Source organism: Epinephelus moara, chromosome 7 (genome assembly GCF_006386435.1).
Source record: "Epinephelus moara isolate mb chromosome 7, YSFRI_EMoa_1.0, whole genome shotgun sequence".
Taxonomy (NCBI): Eukaryota; Metazoa; Chordata; class Actinopteri; order Perciformes; family Serranidae; genus Epinephelus; species Epinephelus moara.
The window spans coordinates 11,947,956-11,965,998 of NC_065512.1; the positions used below are offsets into that span (position 1 = coordinate 11,947,956).

Here is an 18,043-nt window from a genome sequence, read left to right on the forward strand (position 1 = left end):
TCTCTAGGGAATTAAATTAATCTTGGACATAAAGGTTGCCACATGAAAATACGTACACACCTGTCAGCTGTCTTATTTGCACTGTATCTGTCCGACACTATTACACACCAGCATGAAGTAGCACCTTATTTAGGAATCAACATGGCTGTTTGTCTATAGTTAAATGAATCAGCTCCCAGTCTTACACATACACAAGTCGAGCAACTTTTCTTCTACATTTTAGGATTCATCTAATTATAATTTTCAGTAAAAACACACACTGAACAGAAGTCCAGCATGTACAGCATCATAAAAACACTCCTTTGTAATGTTCTGTTTCCTTTTTCATTGATCTCATCTCCTTTTTAAATTATTTATTTACTACAACTACGAGAATATTTCTTGTGCAAGATATGATTTGGTGTCTCCCACTTATAAGGTTACCTTTTGTAGCTAGCCTAAAACTCTAAAGCACAATGAAGGCTAGGATACAAGCTGAAAAACCGATGTGAATAAGTTGCAGGATGTAAAACAGAGTCCCGGATCTCGACTCTGTCTTCTACATCAAATTATGCTATTATATAATGAGGGGAAGGAGGGTGCATATATGATGTGAGCGGTTAGGGTGTGTTAGGTGTACATGTAAATAAAGTTAACAATGAGCACAGTCAACTTAAAGAGACAATAGTTTAAAGAAAAACAACTGAAGGCAAAGATGCAGCTAATTAAGGTGTCACTGTTTTCAAAGTCTTGTTGGTCAGTAGCTCAGTGTAATCAAACACAGTGAGTATAGAAGGTAAAAACATGCGGTAGTTGAGGAATATTTCAGTTCTCTGAAATATGAGCAAGGGAGTCAAAGAGTAACTCAGTCTGCAGGTGATTTATATCGCTAAGGTCGACAACTTGACAAGAATCTGCACGACATTGCCACAGTTCGTGTTAGTAGGCTGACACACTGTCTGCATGTCAGACCTGGTCAGACAAATCCACCTCGTCAGCATCTACCGAGACCCTCAGCAACATCAGTGACAGAGCTTAATCACAGGGCAGACCCTACATGACTTTCCTCTGAGCTGCAGGAAAAGGCCACAGTGATAGGTTATCTTCTGCTCAGCTGACAGGTCCTCATATGTTAGGAGCTCCTTGAGACATTTTTTCGAGTCATTTTCGGCAGAACTGTTGTTTTCGAGTAAACTGGGAAGTTTTGAAAGAGATGAAAACGGCAGGTTTTGAAGGGACAGAAAGGCCCAAGGTGTTGAGATGTTGTCCAGTTACTGTGCTGAATAGTGTAGTAAGGACTTGTTTCATTATATATTCAGATACTTAACAGAGAGTAAACACTCAGAGGGTTGTGCCTCTTCACATGTCGTGTGTCTTAGCTGTTTTGTCAGATTTCTGAGCTTATTGCACAAAGAGCCAACTCCCCAGAGTCCAGTGTTTTCATTTCTTACCCCAGCAAAAACCACAATTTCTTCCCGGTATAAGAAGTAGAACTCATTGAGGTTGTGGCCTGCCATACCACATTTGTGTCAAAGTACAACTTGTCAACCCTCCCATGGTTTCATCATGAATGAACCATGTTCAGATGCCAGCCTGCTGTTAGCTGGGCGTAACTGACCATTCTTCACACACACACACAGGAAACTTGAGAGTGTGATTCAGCCAATCTCACAGCTATTTCTACACCGAGAACGGCACATGTTGTTTTTTGCTCAAAGGCACAAAAGAGTTTCGTTGTGTCCGTTTAACCCCTTACTGGGACGCACTGTAAAGTATGTACAGTATATGGCCCAACTGACTCATGTTGAGTCATTCTTAGAAATCTCCTCCAGGTCACCTAGACATGAAGTTATTTTAATGGGTACCTGCCTTTTGCCTATTGTGTCAGCTCAGACTGTGTTGTGTAATAGACAAACCCTTTAGTCTGCCTACATTACATCTCACCTGTTAAAGAGGTTTTAATCTCAGTGCAACTTCCTAGTTAAATAAAGGTTTTATATATTTAAACAGTAGAGGCCAGTACGTTTTATGTTTTTCAGAGCGGATAGATTGTGAAACTACCTAACAATGTCATCATGACACTGAATTAGGCAGCTTGCATGAGGATAACCAACTTGATTGAGATTAACGAGGCATTCAACCAGAAAAACAAAGAATCTAGAATCTTCTTGTATGAACTGTTAATACAAACATCAACCATAGCATGGGTCATGTAATTTATTAGGAACATAGAAACACAGATATATGGGAAATGTGACGCTAATATGTTTTGTTGTTTGCTGTAGGTGGCCAAGCATGCACTCTGACGCCTATGAAGAAATAAATCTATGCAGGGAAATGTGTGTGTGTGATCTGGGAATGGTTTGCAAAATCACAAATTTAAATTGTGTGTGCATTTACTGCACAGTTCTCCAGCATCTTAACTTTGTATTTTGCTCTCAATCTGCATTTTCTAAAGGAAAAAACCTTCCCTTAGCCCCTTTCTCTTTGTTAGATGGACAAATTTTGATTTCAGGCCACAATTAATTATTATTGACTACCATTTATAACTGCAGTTAAAGAACTGTAGTGGGAAAAAGATGGTAAATAATTAAGTGTCCCATTTTTTCCCACTTAATAATCATTTAAAGTATGTTTGTAACTTTTGAGAAGACATTGATCACCTGGATTTTTAAAATTAATAAACTGTAATTGTGAATTGACAAAATTATATTAACTCAAGAGCCACTCACAAGCTCTTTTTGGAGATTTCATCTGCTTCTCAGTCTTTATTAGCAGCTGGTGTTGCCTCAATCACTGTATTCTACATTACATGTTGTTGTCTGTGACATTCATGATCTTCATAGTAAACCCAGTCCAGGTTATAGATTAATATTTTTGCCTGAGTTATCTGTATGTCTCACCTCCCTATAAAAAAACACTAAAGTCTGGCTGCAAATGTGCATCACTTTCCCCAGTGACCACAGTAAACTCTTATTTGCATTTTAGTAATTTGCTGTGTAATTATTTATATCATCAAGAACATCTTTACACCTGATGATATTCGTCCCTGTGGACCGTCTTTCTTTTTTCCCCCAAGGTGACCCTAGGAAAGCCTTCAAGTATGTTAGAGAAACAATTTAGCTTTATATAAGGAATTAATGCATGCACTTTAGCAATCTTGAGCAATTTCATGCCTATAGGACTTAGCAAACAATCATTTCAATGTGAAGCACCAAGTGAGGGGATAAAAATGGAAAGTCCTGGATTATAGTTAACTGCCATGTCATTATTACTCTTAGACACTTGCCATTGTCTGTAGATTCTGAAGTACACTTGAGCTGCTTGTGCCATACAAAATAAATCTCTCCGTGATCACAACATGGGGCGGCATTTGGCTGATCCCGTTCAACAGCTGAGATCCATCAGGAATGTAATTTGCCCCTCGATTCCATGTACAATTGATCTATTATGGGATTATTTGACCTTGTAATCGGGCAGAGTATTTCATGGAGTATTTTTGGTTGAAGCGCTCAAATATTCAGTCCATTAGAATAACCTTTTCCTTCCTGTGCCGAATATAAAAAAAAGACGATCTTGCATAATTTGCTGAAGTGTTTCAGGATCATACTATCGAACCATCAGGTTCTGCACACCAGCACTTTTAGATGGATTGACCTCACCGCTGTTTTTATTTTCAGGAAGTCAACCTTTTTCAACGTGTTGACAAAGAGTCAGGCTGCAGCTGAAAATTTCCCCTTCTGCACCATTGACCCAAATGAAAGCAGAGTGCCCATTCCAGATGAACGCTATGATTTCCTCTGCCAATTCCACAAACCTCCCAGGTATGGGGTCTCGTCGTTCAACTATTATTCACACTTCAGATCTGTAGTCACTGACGGTCTTCTTGCAATAGGTATGAGAAAACATATAACAATGTTGTTGACATGTAGCTGCCAGTTCTGTATGATGTATGATTGCTGTTCTACTCTAAGGTTTTCTGTTAAGGAGAACGCTGAAGCGTCTGAACCTCCAACACCTGGTTATCATACACATTTATAAAAGCTGTTAAAGCAGGCTGAATTCAGATTTGCTGGGCTATACTGACAAAGCACTAGCGAGATATCCCTTTTTGACTGACAAGAATTGGTATGTTGAATAGCACAGAGCATTTAAGTGCATGAATTTTAGTCACAAGAAGTAAACTCCTGCTACGAGCAGTATGAATCTCTGTGCTCTATGCTTTAACTTAAATACATGCAGAATAGATTCCACTGCTATTAATAAATAAATACACCAGTCACCATAAAACCAGCTCTACAGTTCCTACCTGTTTACCCACCTACCTATCCAATGTATACTCATACAGCAGTTCATATGATATCCTACAAGTTAGTGCCCCATGTTTGACTTTATGTATTTAACACAGAGTTACTCAGTTATGGAGGTTAGGTTTAGGCAAGTGAAGTTACTGTGGGTAGGTTTAGGAAAAGAAACATGGTGACAACGTACCTGAGATGACTCACTCAAATTCCAGTTCCAAACACCGGCCTCCTGGGGAAAGTCCCAGGGGAAAGTCCTGTGTTTTGTGACCCATCCACCGCCCCAGCCTGCCTCTTATCCAGACTGCTTCCTACTTTGTTCTTTACTCCTGTCAGCGCATTGGTCACCTGATCACAGCCTTCCAAATTACAAGGGTTATGCACAAATTTTGATGCATTACTTTTTCGTAGGGAAATGTATGAACAGTGCATGAGTACAGCCTGACCTCTCCCAGGATAAGGCTGGTGATATTCTTAAAAATCCCATGAAAAGACCAAAACTCAACAATGAATTGATCCTAAGAACAAAAAGTGCCAGAGAACATCAGCAGCAGTTTATTATACATTGAGTTAATCCCATATGCATCATCCTAGAGTAGCAAGTGTATATTAATGTGCGAGTGAAAATAGTCCCCATCAAATGCACTGAGTTACAGTGCCCAGCTGTTCTCGGAAAATACTGAGCCTGTTTTTAAAACTCACACTGTCTTTAAAGATGTAAGTCTTCAGCTGGAATTAAGTTGCTTGAATTTAAGTGTCACAGACAAAGCAGGGAAAGTATTGACAGACGTATATCTTTGTTTTCTTTTGTGGGATTTACAATAATAAAAATCTACGAGTAGGTGTAGCTGGAGCTAGAGCAGCTTCAGGACACACCCACCACCTACATGACTCACCCACCATACCCACACGTCAGTCCCCTCGCACCTTGGCCAGGAAGTGGAAACAATGAAGAAAGCAATGAAGTGTTAGGTTAAAAGAAAGGCTGTTAAGGGTAGGGGTTACATCTTGTTACATATAAGGTGAATAACATCTTCATGTATCATGATTAAACTAAATTAATTAAGCGGAGTACTGCAATGTTTGGCCTCATAATTAATTGCTACAACCTCATGTTGCAGCAGGGGTTAAAAAAACCATTGTGTTGGTGGGTTTGTCCTGTTCTATTAGTGGGTGCAGTTTGTAGGGATGCACTGTGTGGCTGCAGCTATTCATGTCTCAAAATGTAGAATAATACTAGCATTAACTTTTACAATGTCCACTTTGTGGTCAAACCTCTTCAGTTTTTTTGTGTTGACTAAATATATCAGAAAGAATGTCTAGTATTCTGTTCACCTCTTTTACAGAAATCTCTTCAAAACACCTTGTAGTCTGATGCAATCCAATGCAACAACATCACAAACTACAATCTCAAATGAATCACAGCTTAAACTGGCAAAATTAAAAGTTTCACAAACATTAAACTTTTTACAGGGCTGTTGAATTGGACTGCAGCACAACTGTTTCTGTTTTTGTTGAAATTATATTTTTAAGAAAGTCTTAAATGCCTGACTTTTTTCCTTTTACTTCCTGGTTTGCAGCAAAATCCCAGCATTCCTTAATGTTGTCGACATTGCTGGCCTGGTGAAAGGTGCTCATGCTGGCCAAGGCCTGGGAAATGCCTTCCTGTCCCATATCAGCGCCTGTGATGGCATCTTCCACATGACACGTGAGTCACAGGTCGAGGGTTGCTCTCCTACATATGATTTTATATCATCAACAAATCACAGTATCTTATACTTTATCTAAAGCAGCTGCATTGGCAACATTTGGTCACACAAAATAGGCCCAGTACCATCTTTCTGAAAGCAAAGGCCTTAGTTGTGCTATAGTTTCCTAGTAGAGCATCTTGTGTGGTGCGTGCCAGCATCAACATAACAGTCAGTGTTAATGAAGTCAGATCAAACCTCACATTCCTACAGGGAGGCTCCTTGAATGAGAATCCCAGAAGGGAAAGGATCTGCGTCTAGTTTAGGCTTCACACAATCAGTAGCATATTCTGAGGTCTGGAAACATAACAAGACAAATCAGAAGGAGCCTCACATAATATTGTAATATGATTCCTAATGCCACTTTTGATTAATTTTGGGCACAGTGGAGGTAAGTAAGTTATTAATAGACATAATGTGAAGATGGAGGTTTCTTTTTTGCACCCTGCATTCATTTAGAATACTGTTGACAATTATAAGGATAATAGAAATCATGTATATTTGGAGTGATTCAAAACACTGCCTTCTATGTACAGAAGTGATTCTCTCAGCAAATTATTCCCAGTCTGGCTTCAAATCACTTTCCAGGTCTCCCTCAACTTCCTCCGTGTCTCTGACATGGTCTATGTCTAACACAATTAAAGTGTTACACGCTAGAATAATTCAAATTACAGCAATTGAAATGAATGCAGAGGCTCTTTTAAAAATAGCTGAATTTGGTTACTGATTGTGTGCTGTTATTGACTTCCCCCACTGTGTGAAAGGAGCTCTGATTAGAGAGTTGGTGGTGGCAGGCGCAAAACGTCCAGATATAAAGGGTTAAGATTGAGGCCATTTTGCTATATTGTCCCTAACTTGTATCTCTGACAAGTGTATTACATTTGTTCCAACACAGTTTTCAAATAGCCTTTGACTCTGTAGTTTGTGAGAAGTGGAACTGGAAGACCACCCACTGTAAGACTGAGTAATGATTTACAGAGTGGACAAGACATGTGAAGGGAGATAAACGGGTCCGTTGTCATTTCAGTTTTTAATGATTTTTGGTACAATTTAAGTTAAAGGATGAGGCCAGTGTTATTCTATATCTTTCTAATTGTCAGCAAAACCCTTGAAAAGATCAAAACTAACAATGTGTTCGCCTGTCTCTCAATACTTTCAGACTTCCTCAGCCTGTTTGTGGCTCTTTTAAACAGGTCACAAATATATAATTGATGTTTTTTTGAGAATAAACAACAGGGATTTATAACTTCCCAAAACAGCTGGGCACTGAAGTTTTAACAAACTTTACAGAAACAGGAGTAAATAATGTATTTGTTGAGGACTATTTTAGGTGTACACGTTTGCTTCACTATTGAGTATTTGCAGCCGCAGCACCAACCCAATCACCAGGAAAAAAATGGCATTCTACGTTTCCGCATACCATAGATATGTTACATTTGCATGTTATTTTGTAGAAGGTATGCTAATACTGTACATCTCAACATTGCCATGGTTAACATTTAGTTAGGTTTCCATAACCACTTGGTTTAGGTTTGAAAAAGATCATGTTTGGGCTTAAAATGCCTGGTTTTGGGGGCTAAGTCTCGGCAGGAAAAGCAGTGATGTTTCAGTATATAACAGTCATATTCATGCCATATTCCTGACAGGAAACTCAAAAATGTCTCTTTAAGAGACAGCCGCTTTTCTTGGCACTATCCCCACTGAAAAAAACAGTGATATGCAACAGAAACCTATGTTTTGAGCTGATAAGCTGCCAGAAACGCAGCAATGATGCACAAATACAGGCCATTTTGTTGTTTGTTGGTCTTGAACAGTGATCTGCAGGGTCTGCAGCTTGGCAGGTGTCTCGCTTGGGTTGCGCTGTCCACCATCCAGCCACCTCCCAATGACAAAGTCAGCTCATGTTACATCACTTTAGAAACATCGATATGATACATATGAAACATGTAGATAGAACGTATCTGTGGTTTACAGAGCAATGCCAACATTGTCTTCTAGTGACTGGGATGGTAGGACAGTGATGTGGGATTTACTCATGACACCACGTTCATGGTTATAAAGGAACTTCTTAGCCAGTGTAACACAAGCCAAGGCCCCCGGAACAACGCTAAGCTTTAAAGCCCAGTTATCATAGTGGCCAAAAATGGGAATTACAACTTCCAGGTCCATCACGTGATGCCACAGGGCCTAAAATGACTTTTTCCAATACACATACATTGTGAATAAGATGCATGTAAATGAGCAGATACATCAGTCACAATCAGTGGTGTAGTGGAGGGTATATGCAGGTATACAGAGTATATCCACCTCTTTTTCTGGACATTTATAGTATATCCACCTATTAGCCAAAAAGCCATTGGAATATATAAGAGAGTATACCCACTTCCTACTCCTTTGATAACCTACACATCTACTCAGTAGTACACCCACCTCATCAACTACCACTACACCACTGGTTACAACCCCCGCAGATATTAAGCTATTCAGTTCGATAACATTTCAAAAACCTAGAAGAGCTGTACGATTAAATAATGTTCTTCCCCATTCGCGTTAGCGGAGGGCTAAACCACAAGTTAGCCACTCATCTGGTGGAAGTCTCTGGTGTGTTTGTTCTATGGGCCCATAGATATGGAGGATCCAGGTTATTTTATACCCAGGAAGTCAAACTTTTTTGGCTTCATGTGCCATTGAGCAACATTCACAGGAATAAAATGGGCTGTGCCTCCAATGCTTTATCAAGTTCTCATAATATATCCATGGTGTATAGCTAACTCATGTTTTTTATAGTTTTGGGCAACAATAGAGATATGTCACAGGGGAATAAGCTATATCACACATAAGCAATTAAAAGACTCAGGGTTTTGTTGGTTTTGGTCTTTTTATGAGACTTGAGAGTAATAAAAACATGAAATATTGTTCTTTAAAAGTTGCTCATATTTTAAACATTACAGTCAGTGGTATCAGAATGTCCAGAATTAATGTGTTCATCTTCTTGTGGTTTGCTCACATTTAGTGATGCTAATTTACATCATTGGATATATACATTATTGTCACTTATGTGTGTCATATGTATGTTTAGAATCATTATGTGATGGTTAAAAACACCCACAGTTCCTTTGATATGTGCCAAATGTATAGGCCAGATCCTCTCTCAAAACCAACCCTATTGTTTCTGTTCACACAAAGAAGACAAACATCCACGAGAGTCATAAATAGGAAGATCGAAAGCTTCTTCTGTGTGTGTGTGTGTGTGTGTGTGTGTGTGTGTGTGTGTGTGTGTGTGTGTGTGTGTGTGTGTGTGTGTGTTTACATCTGTCCGCTTTGGCATGCCATTGTTTCCACTCTCATGAAGTCCTTGGAAACAATGTGGTATGTTTCACAAGTTAACCATTAGACATAGCTGGTTTTGTTTAGTAATTATATCTATCTGGTGTGAGGCTGACTGCAATGTTGAGGCCGCTGCTTTTATATGGCGTGATTATATGGTTGTGGGGGATCACACTTTTTCATGTCTGGTGTGGTATGTTTTGTTTTGTTTGGTTTTTTTTGTCTGGGAATTAGCAGAAGGCTTTATAAAGATACTTTGGACGCTCAGCATTAGTAACAAGAAACAGTTATTGTTAGTACAAACTGAGGACACAAGCAACTGTCCAGAGCCTGATGAAACTAAGTCTGGAGGTCATGTTAAGCCAAAACTAACCCAAAATTATCATTGTTTATGAATTGTTCGTCCTGTGTTATTTTAAGTTTCTGAAGAAAACTTTGTTTGGTTCATGTGCCTCTTGGGAAGTTTCAAAAATGGAGAAATTCTTGATGAACTGAAGTCATAGGGGTCTGCGTTTAACAACAACAAAACTACATCAAAATGTTCATTTATAAACTGTCACACAGCTCTTGCAGTATAATCCAAGTCTCATTTATCCAGCCGTATGCTCAGTGTTTCCCAAACAGACAGCCCCTTCTGACAGGGAACTGAACAGAAAGTGAAACTTATCTCTGCTCTCTTCAGTGCCAGACTCCATTGACAAAAACATTAAGTTTACCTCACTGCACATGGGAGCTGCTGGTCTGCCTCTGCCTTGATTGGTGGTTTGTTTGAGTTATTGTTTGACTTTAGTGTTTTATAGGCTCGTATTTATCAAAGTCCCACAATAACACACACAAACCACCAATCGAGGCAGAGGCAGACCAGCAGCTCCCATGTTCAGCGAGGTAAATTTACTGTTGGTGTCAGTGGAGTCGGGCTTTAAGGAGAGCATAGATAAGTTTCACTTTTAGTATCGTCACTTTTAGTACCGTACTGTCGAAAAGGGCCGTTTGTTTAGAAAGTACTCAAGGTGCATCCATTTACCTCAGAAGTCAGAGGTCGAAGCTGGGAATGATGTCACTCCCAAGCTGATCACATTCAAGTAAGGCAAGTCGGAAAACCAAGATATTCTTAGCAATACCAGTTCAAGCCATGTTAGCAATACTAGTTGATAACAAGGCATTATGCTGTATTCTGTGCATACAAACACTGAAGCAACATGTCCACAGATAAAAATTGGACGGGACTATATGTATGACTGTTTTAATGGACACAAATGGGACAGAAGTGCTAATAAACTGTACATTACTACAGCTTTGACTACCGTTGATGTGCGGAGCTGCCATATTGGATTTTGAGGTCAGGGTTGGTGAGGTTCCTCCAACTTTCCAAGTTGGAAATCTGATTTCAGGGGTCATTCCAGTTGAAATTTACAACTTGGTACATGGAAATTTTGGCTTCCCAATGCAAATGGAACTCACCATTAGTATACCACTGGATAAATTGGACTTGGATTGTACCAGACAATCTGTGTGAGAGTTTGTAAGCAGATGTTTTGATGAAGTATGACTGTAATTCATTAAGAATTTTCTATGTTTTTTGATTCTTTCTTCATGAATTCAATGTAACCGGGGTTGAGGTACTGATATACAAATGATCATTTGGTGGTTGAAGTGTTCCTTTAAACTTTAGAGATCAGGCTTGATTTTCTGTTATGTCCATCATGTTATTGTGGTCATTTATTCCCTTTATAGGTTTGCATTACTTTGTATAGAAGCTGTGAAATTTGAGATTTTGAAACAGGCTACAAAGACATTAAGGTGAAATAGGTTACCACGTAGTGTATATTCGTCTTGTGAAAATATTCAACTTTTTCCAGGGAGTAATCTGACTGGATTTTCCTCTTGGTGTCTCAAAATTCCCCCATAGTATGCATGATATGAATATTTTTCAACCTCTAATGACTTTGAAAAGCCTGTGTAAACAGTGGATTTGCTTTCAACAATACCTTCCAACAACTATTAAGGCGCATGATGACATCCTGAAAGCTGATTCTGTTGAATGGCTGGTGTTCCCTGGTCTCATAACAAAATGGTTTGCAGGCTAAGTGTTCCCAGTGCTTCTGCAGTGACTGGAACACGGCTGAATCCTCGCTGTCTGAGACAAGACACAGACATGTTCTACTTCATCTGCTCTTCTGTTCCCCGTTAGCAACTCTGCCAGCTCACCTGGCCTTATTCCCAGATGTTTGGTTTCCAGCAATTAGATGTTTGAATGCTCACACAGTGTCCCCCTCATCACTGCAGGAATGCTCTGGTTCACTTCTAATGAAGACTTATTTACGGTTGCACGACACTCAGTAAGAATCTCGCCTTAAGATACTGCGGTATAGCACATTTAATCTTTAGGGACTGGCTGTGGTTGTAGGCAGCCGAGTGGAAAGTGGCTGTTATTTTTGGCGTAGACTCTTCTCTTGCTGTGATATTCATGCTTTCAGCACCTGAACTGGTTAACTTCTTCTCTCCCCTTGTCTACTGCCTGCAGCAGACACAAGAAAGTTTGCCCATTTTATAAAATAATAGTAGAAGTTTTAAGGGACGTAAATCTGATCATTTATATGAGATCTTAGCCATAGAGCAGTAGAGATGTTACATTGCTCTATCCTTAAGCTGAAACATTTGGCCTATTAATTAAATAGTCAAAAGCAACAATTAATAAGCAACTAATTCATTAATCAAAGTAATAATCTTGAAGATTTTCACATAATTAAATGTCTGTTAAGTCACTGTTTATCACCACAACATGACAGCTCCCCAGAAGTGAATCCAAAATGTCTCAATGGCTCCCTGGTGGCTGGCAGTGGTATAAATCATAAACCCCGTAGTACACAACAACTTATTTTTTCCCCAAAAATGGTTTCTGTCATTTAAGGTAGTTCTTGTCATTCTGATAAACATTTAAGTGTTTGTTCTTTTTATAGGTTTGGTTATAACTAGTTATTTGATGCTATAAAAAGGGGGTTTGACATTTAGATTGACACCTGTGTGTGCCAATCTGTGTGCTCACAATTGATGACACATGACGATTGGTCAAACAGGTGTGTGGGCAAGAACTTGGTATTCCTCACATCAGTGCTACGCAGTCTCTGGCTCCAAATTACGTTACCAGCGAAAGATGGCAGCGGCCATATGCAGGATATTTTGGCTTCATTTTTGTGCAGTGGGAGGAAGTGGAGACGCGTTGTCCATCTTTACATGCTTTCTAAAAAACACAACTGCAGTTGCTGCCTATCGTCATGGGTGTCGCCAAAGAAAACAAAAAAAAACAAAAAAATCTTTGAGATTATAACTTTCAGGCATTTTTCAGGCAAAAAGCCAAACATTTGATGGTTTCAGCTTCTCAAATTTAATGAGTTGCTTTTCTCTCCTAGTCACAGTGTGGTAAACTATTTATCTTTTAGTTTTAGAATTTGTCAGTAAAAACAAGACATTTGAAGACGTCACCTTGAGCTCTAGGAAATTGTAATGAACATTTTTCTCAATGTTCTGATGTTTTCTTAACCAGACAGTTAATTAATTAACTGAAGGGAAACTTTGCAGATTAACTGACAGTGAAAGTAATTGTCAGTTGCAGCTCTAAACATTTAAATTATTTGCCTTATGTTGTGCCTTGATTGCCACCATTGGTCAAGTACAGAATACTAATACAATGCCAGACATGTTGGTATCCTATTGTTGGCAGTGTTCTGCTGGGTCCATGTCATTGGTTCGACAGCCCATTGGTTCGACATCCCATTAGTCCGACTGTCCGCAGTGCTGAACGGCTTGCGGCAGGCGTATGGTGCGCCGCGACCGGCTTGAGGCGGAGCAGGCTCACGGTTTATGTGTTTGTCACTTTCTTTTTCATTTTAACCCACACCATGATCTTTTCCTGACCCTAACCAAGTGGTTTTTGTGCCTAAACCTAACCAGACCTTAACCACAGGGCATCATGATGATTTCGGAACGGACTTCGGAACAATGGGTTTAATGTGGTCGGAACAATGGGATGTCGAACCAATGGGCTGTCGAACCAATGGGCAGCTCCCGTGTTCTGCTTAATACAGTGCCATAAACAAGTACCTTTGTTTTTTGTTATGTTTTTTATGTGAGTACTCGAACTAATGACTTCCTTAAATGGTAAAATATGACAGAAGTATTAAATCTTCATAGATCACTAATACAAACAGGGAATACTTTTAATAGTCACGAATCTCAATGTAAATGTAAACCTAGACATGTGCATACAGCAGCTGTGGTAACAGCAGCATGCACAGCAGCTAACAGACCAATAGCCAATAAGCTATACTTAAGTTCTTTAGTTTGTTTGCTGTCTTGGATACCTGGAAAACACCATCATAAAATTCTATGCTATGGTTGACAGACTGTTGACAGATTTATGGAAATATGCATTTTTGTGTTTTCCAACTAATTATAAATGAAGACATTAAGTTAACAAATGTAAGTAATGATTGTTAACTGTGTCTGAAAATGTTAACAACTTTATTTACTTTGAATTTGCACTGTGGTAGTTTGTGTATCAAATCTGTCAAACACTTTGAAAGTGTTGCTAGGCGCTAACTGTTTTGTTGTTGATTTTATTTTATTTTAATTTTTTTTTTGAGTTTTTGCTGGCGGTGTTATTATGATCAAGTCGAAGTCAGTCAACAACAAACTGACAACATTTAGGCCTCTCCTATTCACTCACCTCTAAAAAGCGTCACTATTTAAAGAGCTCTAATATCCTCCGCAACTTCCACATGAATCATCACTACCTGATAAATGTCCAAATCTGATGATTCAGAGTGAGTGATTAAATTTGTTGGCTACACTGGTAGGACATTGTATTTATGTTTAGGTATTGCATCATTCAGACGTTAGCCCACACTACAGTAATCGCTTATAGTGAACAAATCAAACTGATTGTTTAGCTCCAGGCGTTGTGAACAAACTGGATTGACTATTCAGACAGAAATGATTTATGGCCAACCTGCCTCCTCACTGACGCCAGTAATGGCTAGTCTCCAGGAATTCTGTCTTATCACTCACCAACTCACAAATTCCCAAACTTGACAAACATCCAAAACACCTCACCAGCCCAGTGGCTTCCATGTGTGTGACTATCTAAACAGATCAGGCAGTGAGTGAATCTCTCAGCAGTTCAGCCACTGAATAAGTTGTTGTGTTGATGTATTAATTTATACACCCAATGGTAACTATTAGAAATGTCATTTTTATGTTGCTGAAAGTCTTTTACAGAGAGATTGTACGAAAGTATCCTACAGCTAATGGTGCTAAATACAGAGCTGAGCCAGAAAACATAAAACAACTAGTGATAACATGTACCCATAATTTTTACACATTTAAAATTACTATTATATTTTTAATCTCTTGTAGCTTGATGTTATATGTCCAGAAAATAATTAAATATTAAATATTTCACATTAAATCCTTTTCTTGTGCAAATTTGTGAAAAATTCCAGAAATTACCTCAGCTATGCTCGCCTGCAAATATTTCACATTAAAACATTACACAGCAGCAGTGATGCAAATTTTCGACAGTTGCAACATTTCTTCAATAAACGGTTTTCATGCAAATATGCATCAACTACCTACTTGACCCAGAGCGGTGTCTGGCTGTCTGTCTGAGGTCAGTTGATGTTTAGCTTTAACTACTGTAAGTGAGTTTCCCCTAAGCAAAATGCTTTGAGTGAATTTGAGCTCCCTCTGGTAAACAGTTACACAGTGTGCAGTATGTGTCTAGGGCTTTTATTATGAAAGGTACACATGGAAAGAGGATGTCTGGTATGCGCTGTCTTTGTCAAGGCTAAAAGGAGTGATACATTTTGCCGTCTTGGCTCCATAGGCAGACAGCCTGTCGCTCAGAGCCGCCCCAGCCCTTGATTATGTAACTTTCTATACAGTTGTCTTGAAGGGGGGAATTAGCAGTAGAAACCAAAACAGTTTTTGGACCAGGCTGTAAACATGTTTATTTATTCTGCACAGTTAGGCGTTTTAACATGGGCATTTTAACATGGGCATCTATGGGGATTGACTCGCTCTTGGAGCCAGCCTGAAGTGGCCGATCAAAGAACTGCAGTTTTTGGCACTTCTGTTTTGGCTTCATTTTTCAGCCCCTGCGATTGCTGCTTGTGTTGAGCCTCCGTATTGATTTTTCATAATCCTCATAGTTTGTGCAACATGATTGGTTGATGTGTTTATTCACTGTGTAAAAGCTCAGAAAAACCCACGTTGTTCCAAAAAAACATAAAACAACAAAGCTTTAGTCATCGTAATATTTTACTACTGAATACGTTCAGACTGTAAATCTTTAAAAATTATGCAATTATAGTTTCATTTTAAGTAAAAAAGTTTGAGTAACTTGCTTAAAGACTTGGGCACTGTAGTTTTTAGCACATGTTTCTCAAATGGGAAAATCTTGCATTTGTTGGGGACTATTTTCAGCAGCAGATTATTAGACACTTGGTACATGGGTGAATATTTTTGGCTCTGGGATGGTCTATGTGGGATTGACTCACAATAAACAACAGTGGCCATGATTTGACTCAGTGCAACAATGTAGCTCAGGGATCTGTTTTTAATAATATTTTGGACAACAATGGAGATCTATGACACAGGGACATTCTGTTTTATGTCTTAGTGTCTTCTGGTACAAAGGCAATAATTATCGGAAGGACTGATTCATTGTTATTTTAGTCTTTCATGAGATTTGTTGACAATAAGAAAATATAGAATATGAACAAATGCATACTTCAATGTATACTGAACAGTGAGAAGAGTCTAGCGTAGCACATTTCACAGGGACAGGGCACAATTAAGTCCCCCGCCACACCCGAGGGGAAAATAGTTCATTACTCTCCTTTGTATTGCGTAAAGGTTCCTCCTTGTCACTTCTGTCTGCTAGCAAACAACAGAAAAATGCTTAGAAGCTGTTGTGTTGTGGCATGTACTACCAACAGGGAACCCAGAGCTAAGTTTTTATAAGTTTCTGAACTTAAAGACTGAGCCTTAAGAAAACAAAAATTGATACAGAGATAAAGAAAATTGGAAAACTGTTGACTCTCAGTTTGCCTTTGTGTTCAACAAGCATTTTGCTGCTTGACCAGACAAATTGTAGAGGTTGAAGCTGACTAAGCTTTGTAAGGTCTTATTTTTCTAAGGTTAAATGATGATCTTACTGGGTAATCCAGTCAAATAGTTGTAAATATTAAAGTATTTCACTTCTGTCCATGCAGAGAGATTATTTCTCTAAGATAAGCACGGTGAAGAGAAGGGACACTGAAATAGACCAACAATGTTAAAGTCCCTAATTCCTTCCTGGTAGACAAAGGGTGCTAAAATAATCATTTGACTATTTTAGCTGTCTACAGGCATCTTGTAAGCATTAAGCTGTTTGTTTTGCTCTCATTGGGAGTGGTTTTCAGAGCGTGATACCTTGCACTCAAGCAGCAACCTCTGTCGCTAAAAAACAATTATGCTAATACGGAAGTGCAAAAACTACAGTTCCTCCAATGGCCACTTGAGGCTGGCTCCAAAAGTGAGTCAATCCCCATACACTCCCATGTTAAAATGCCCAAATTTATAGCTGAAATAAACATGTTTACAGCCTGGTACAAAGAACATTTTGGTCTCTGTAGATAATTTCCACCTTCATGGATTTTTATTTTACTCAACCATATAAATGTTGTTGCATAATTGAGGGCGCGGCGCTTTAAGTGACAGGCTGTCTACGAGGTGTCATTAAAGTCTATGAGTCAGAGCCTCCCCTTACTCCTCCACAGCTCCACCCTGGTGTCCAAAAATGTTCACCTCATGTCACTGCCCCAGAAGTCCAAGATGGCGACGGCCAACATGCAAAACTCTATAGTCCACAAACCAATAGGTGACATCACAGTGGCTACGTCTGTTATTTTTCTGCAGTCTATGGTTGCGTTCTGTGTCTCTGCACGGCTTGGAGATCAAGTAGCATATCTTTAAAATAAGGGAAGCAAATAATACGTTTCCAGCGAGGGTAGTTTAAAACGCTGTTCGCCTAGCATTCTCTACCAACCAAACATTTTTGTTTAGCCCACAAACATAATGCTCATATTAGAGCTGGAACATTTTTCTCATGTAATCCATCATCAGTCATTGTGCGTCTTTGAATAGTAATCGTGGTAATATCAGTGTTTGATATATAGTACATAATTGTATACTACTGTAAGACAATGGGCCTTCAAAGCTGTTTGAAGCCTGTATGAAATATTGATTTCTGCTATAGCCTACAACTGTCAATTTGGTAAAATGAGTACTTCTAATGAAAATTAATTTACGTGTTAAAAGAGAGGACAGATGCCATGGTATGAGTCACTTGTCAGTTTTGTCAGTTTGTGGTTTATGTAAGTGTGGTACACTCAAGACTTTAGTCAGAAACTTCTTGTACTTTGGCATGTAGCCTATCAGTTTCATCATATTGTTTATTTTTTCAATGTTCAGCCATAATCCACTCGGCAAAGTTAACTGGTTTAGAAGAAGCAAGCGACTCACTTCCCACACCACACTTGGACAAAAATAAACTGTTGTACAACAGTCTCAGCTGGGTCCTAGCACCTGCCTTACTGTTGTGTCTTGTTATGCTTGAGGGAAAAATGGAAATGCTGCATGGAAGAT

The 18,043-nt window shown here is 39.0% G+C and overlaps 1 protein-coding gene across 2 annotated transcripts in view; it reads left to right on the forward strand.

Annotated features, from left to right (window-relative positions):
* The window catches only part of ola1 (Obg-like ATPase 1), a 58,503-nt gene that overhangs the window by 4,731 nt on the left and 35,729 nt on the right, over positions 1–18,043 (forward strand). For both annotated transcript variants that reach the window (XM_050049131.1, XM_050049133.1), the window contains 2 exons: positions 3,660–3,803; positions 5,861–5,988. In XM_050049131.1, the coding sequence (XP_049905088.1) occupies positions 3,660–3,803; positions 5,861–5,988 (272 nt within the window). The remainder of the gene's footprint in view (positions 1–3,659; positions 3,804–5,860; positions 5,989–18,043) is intronic.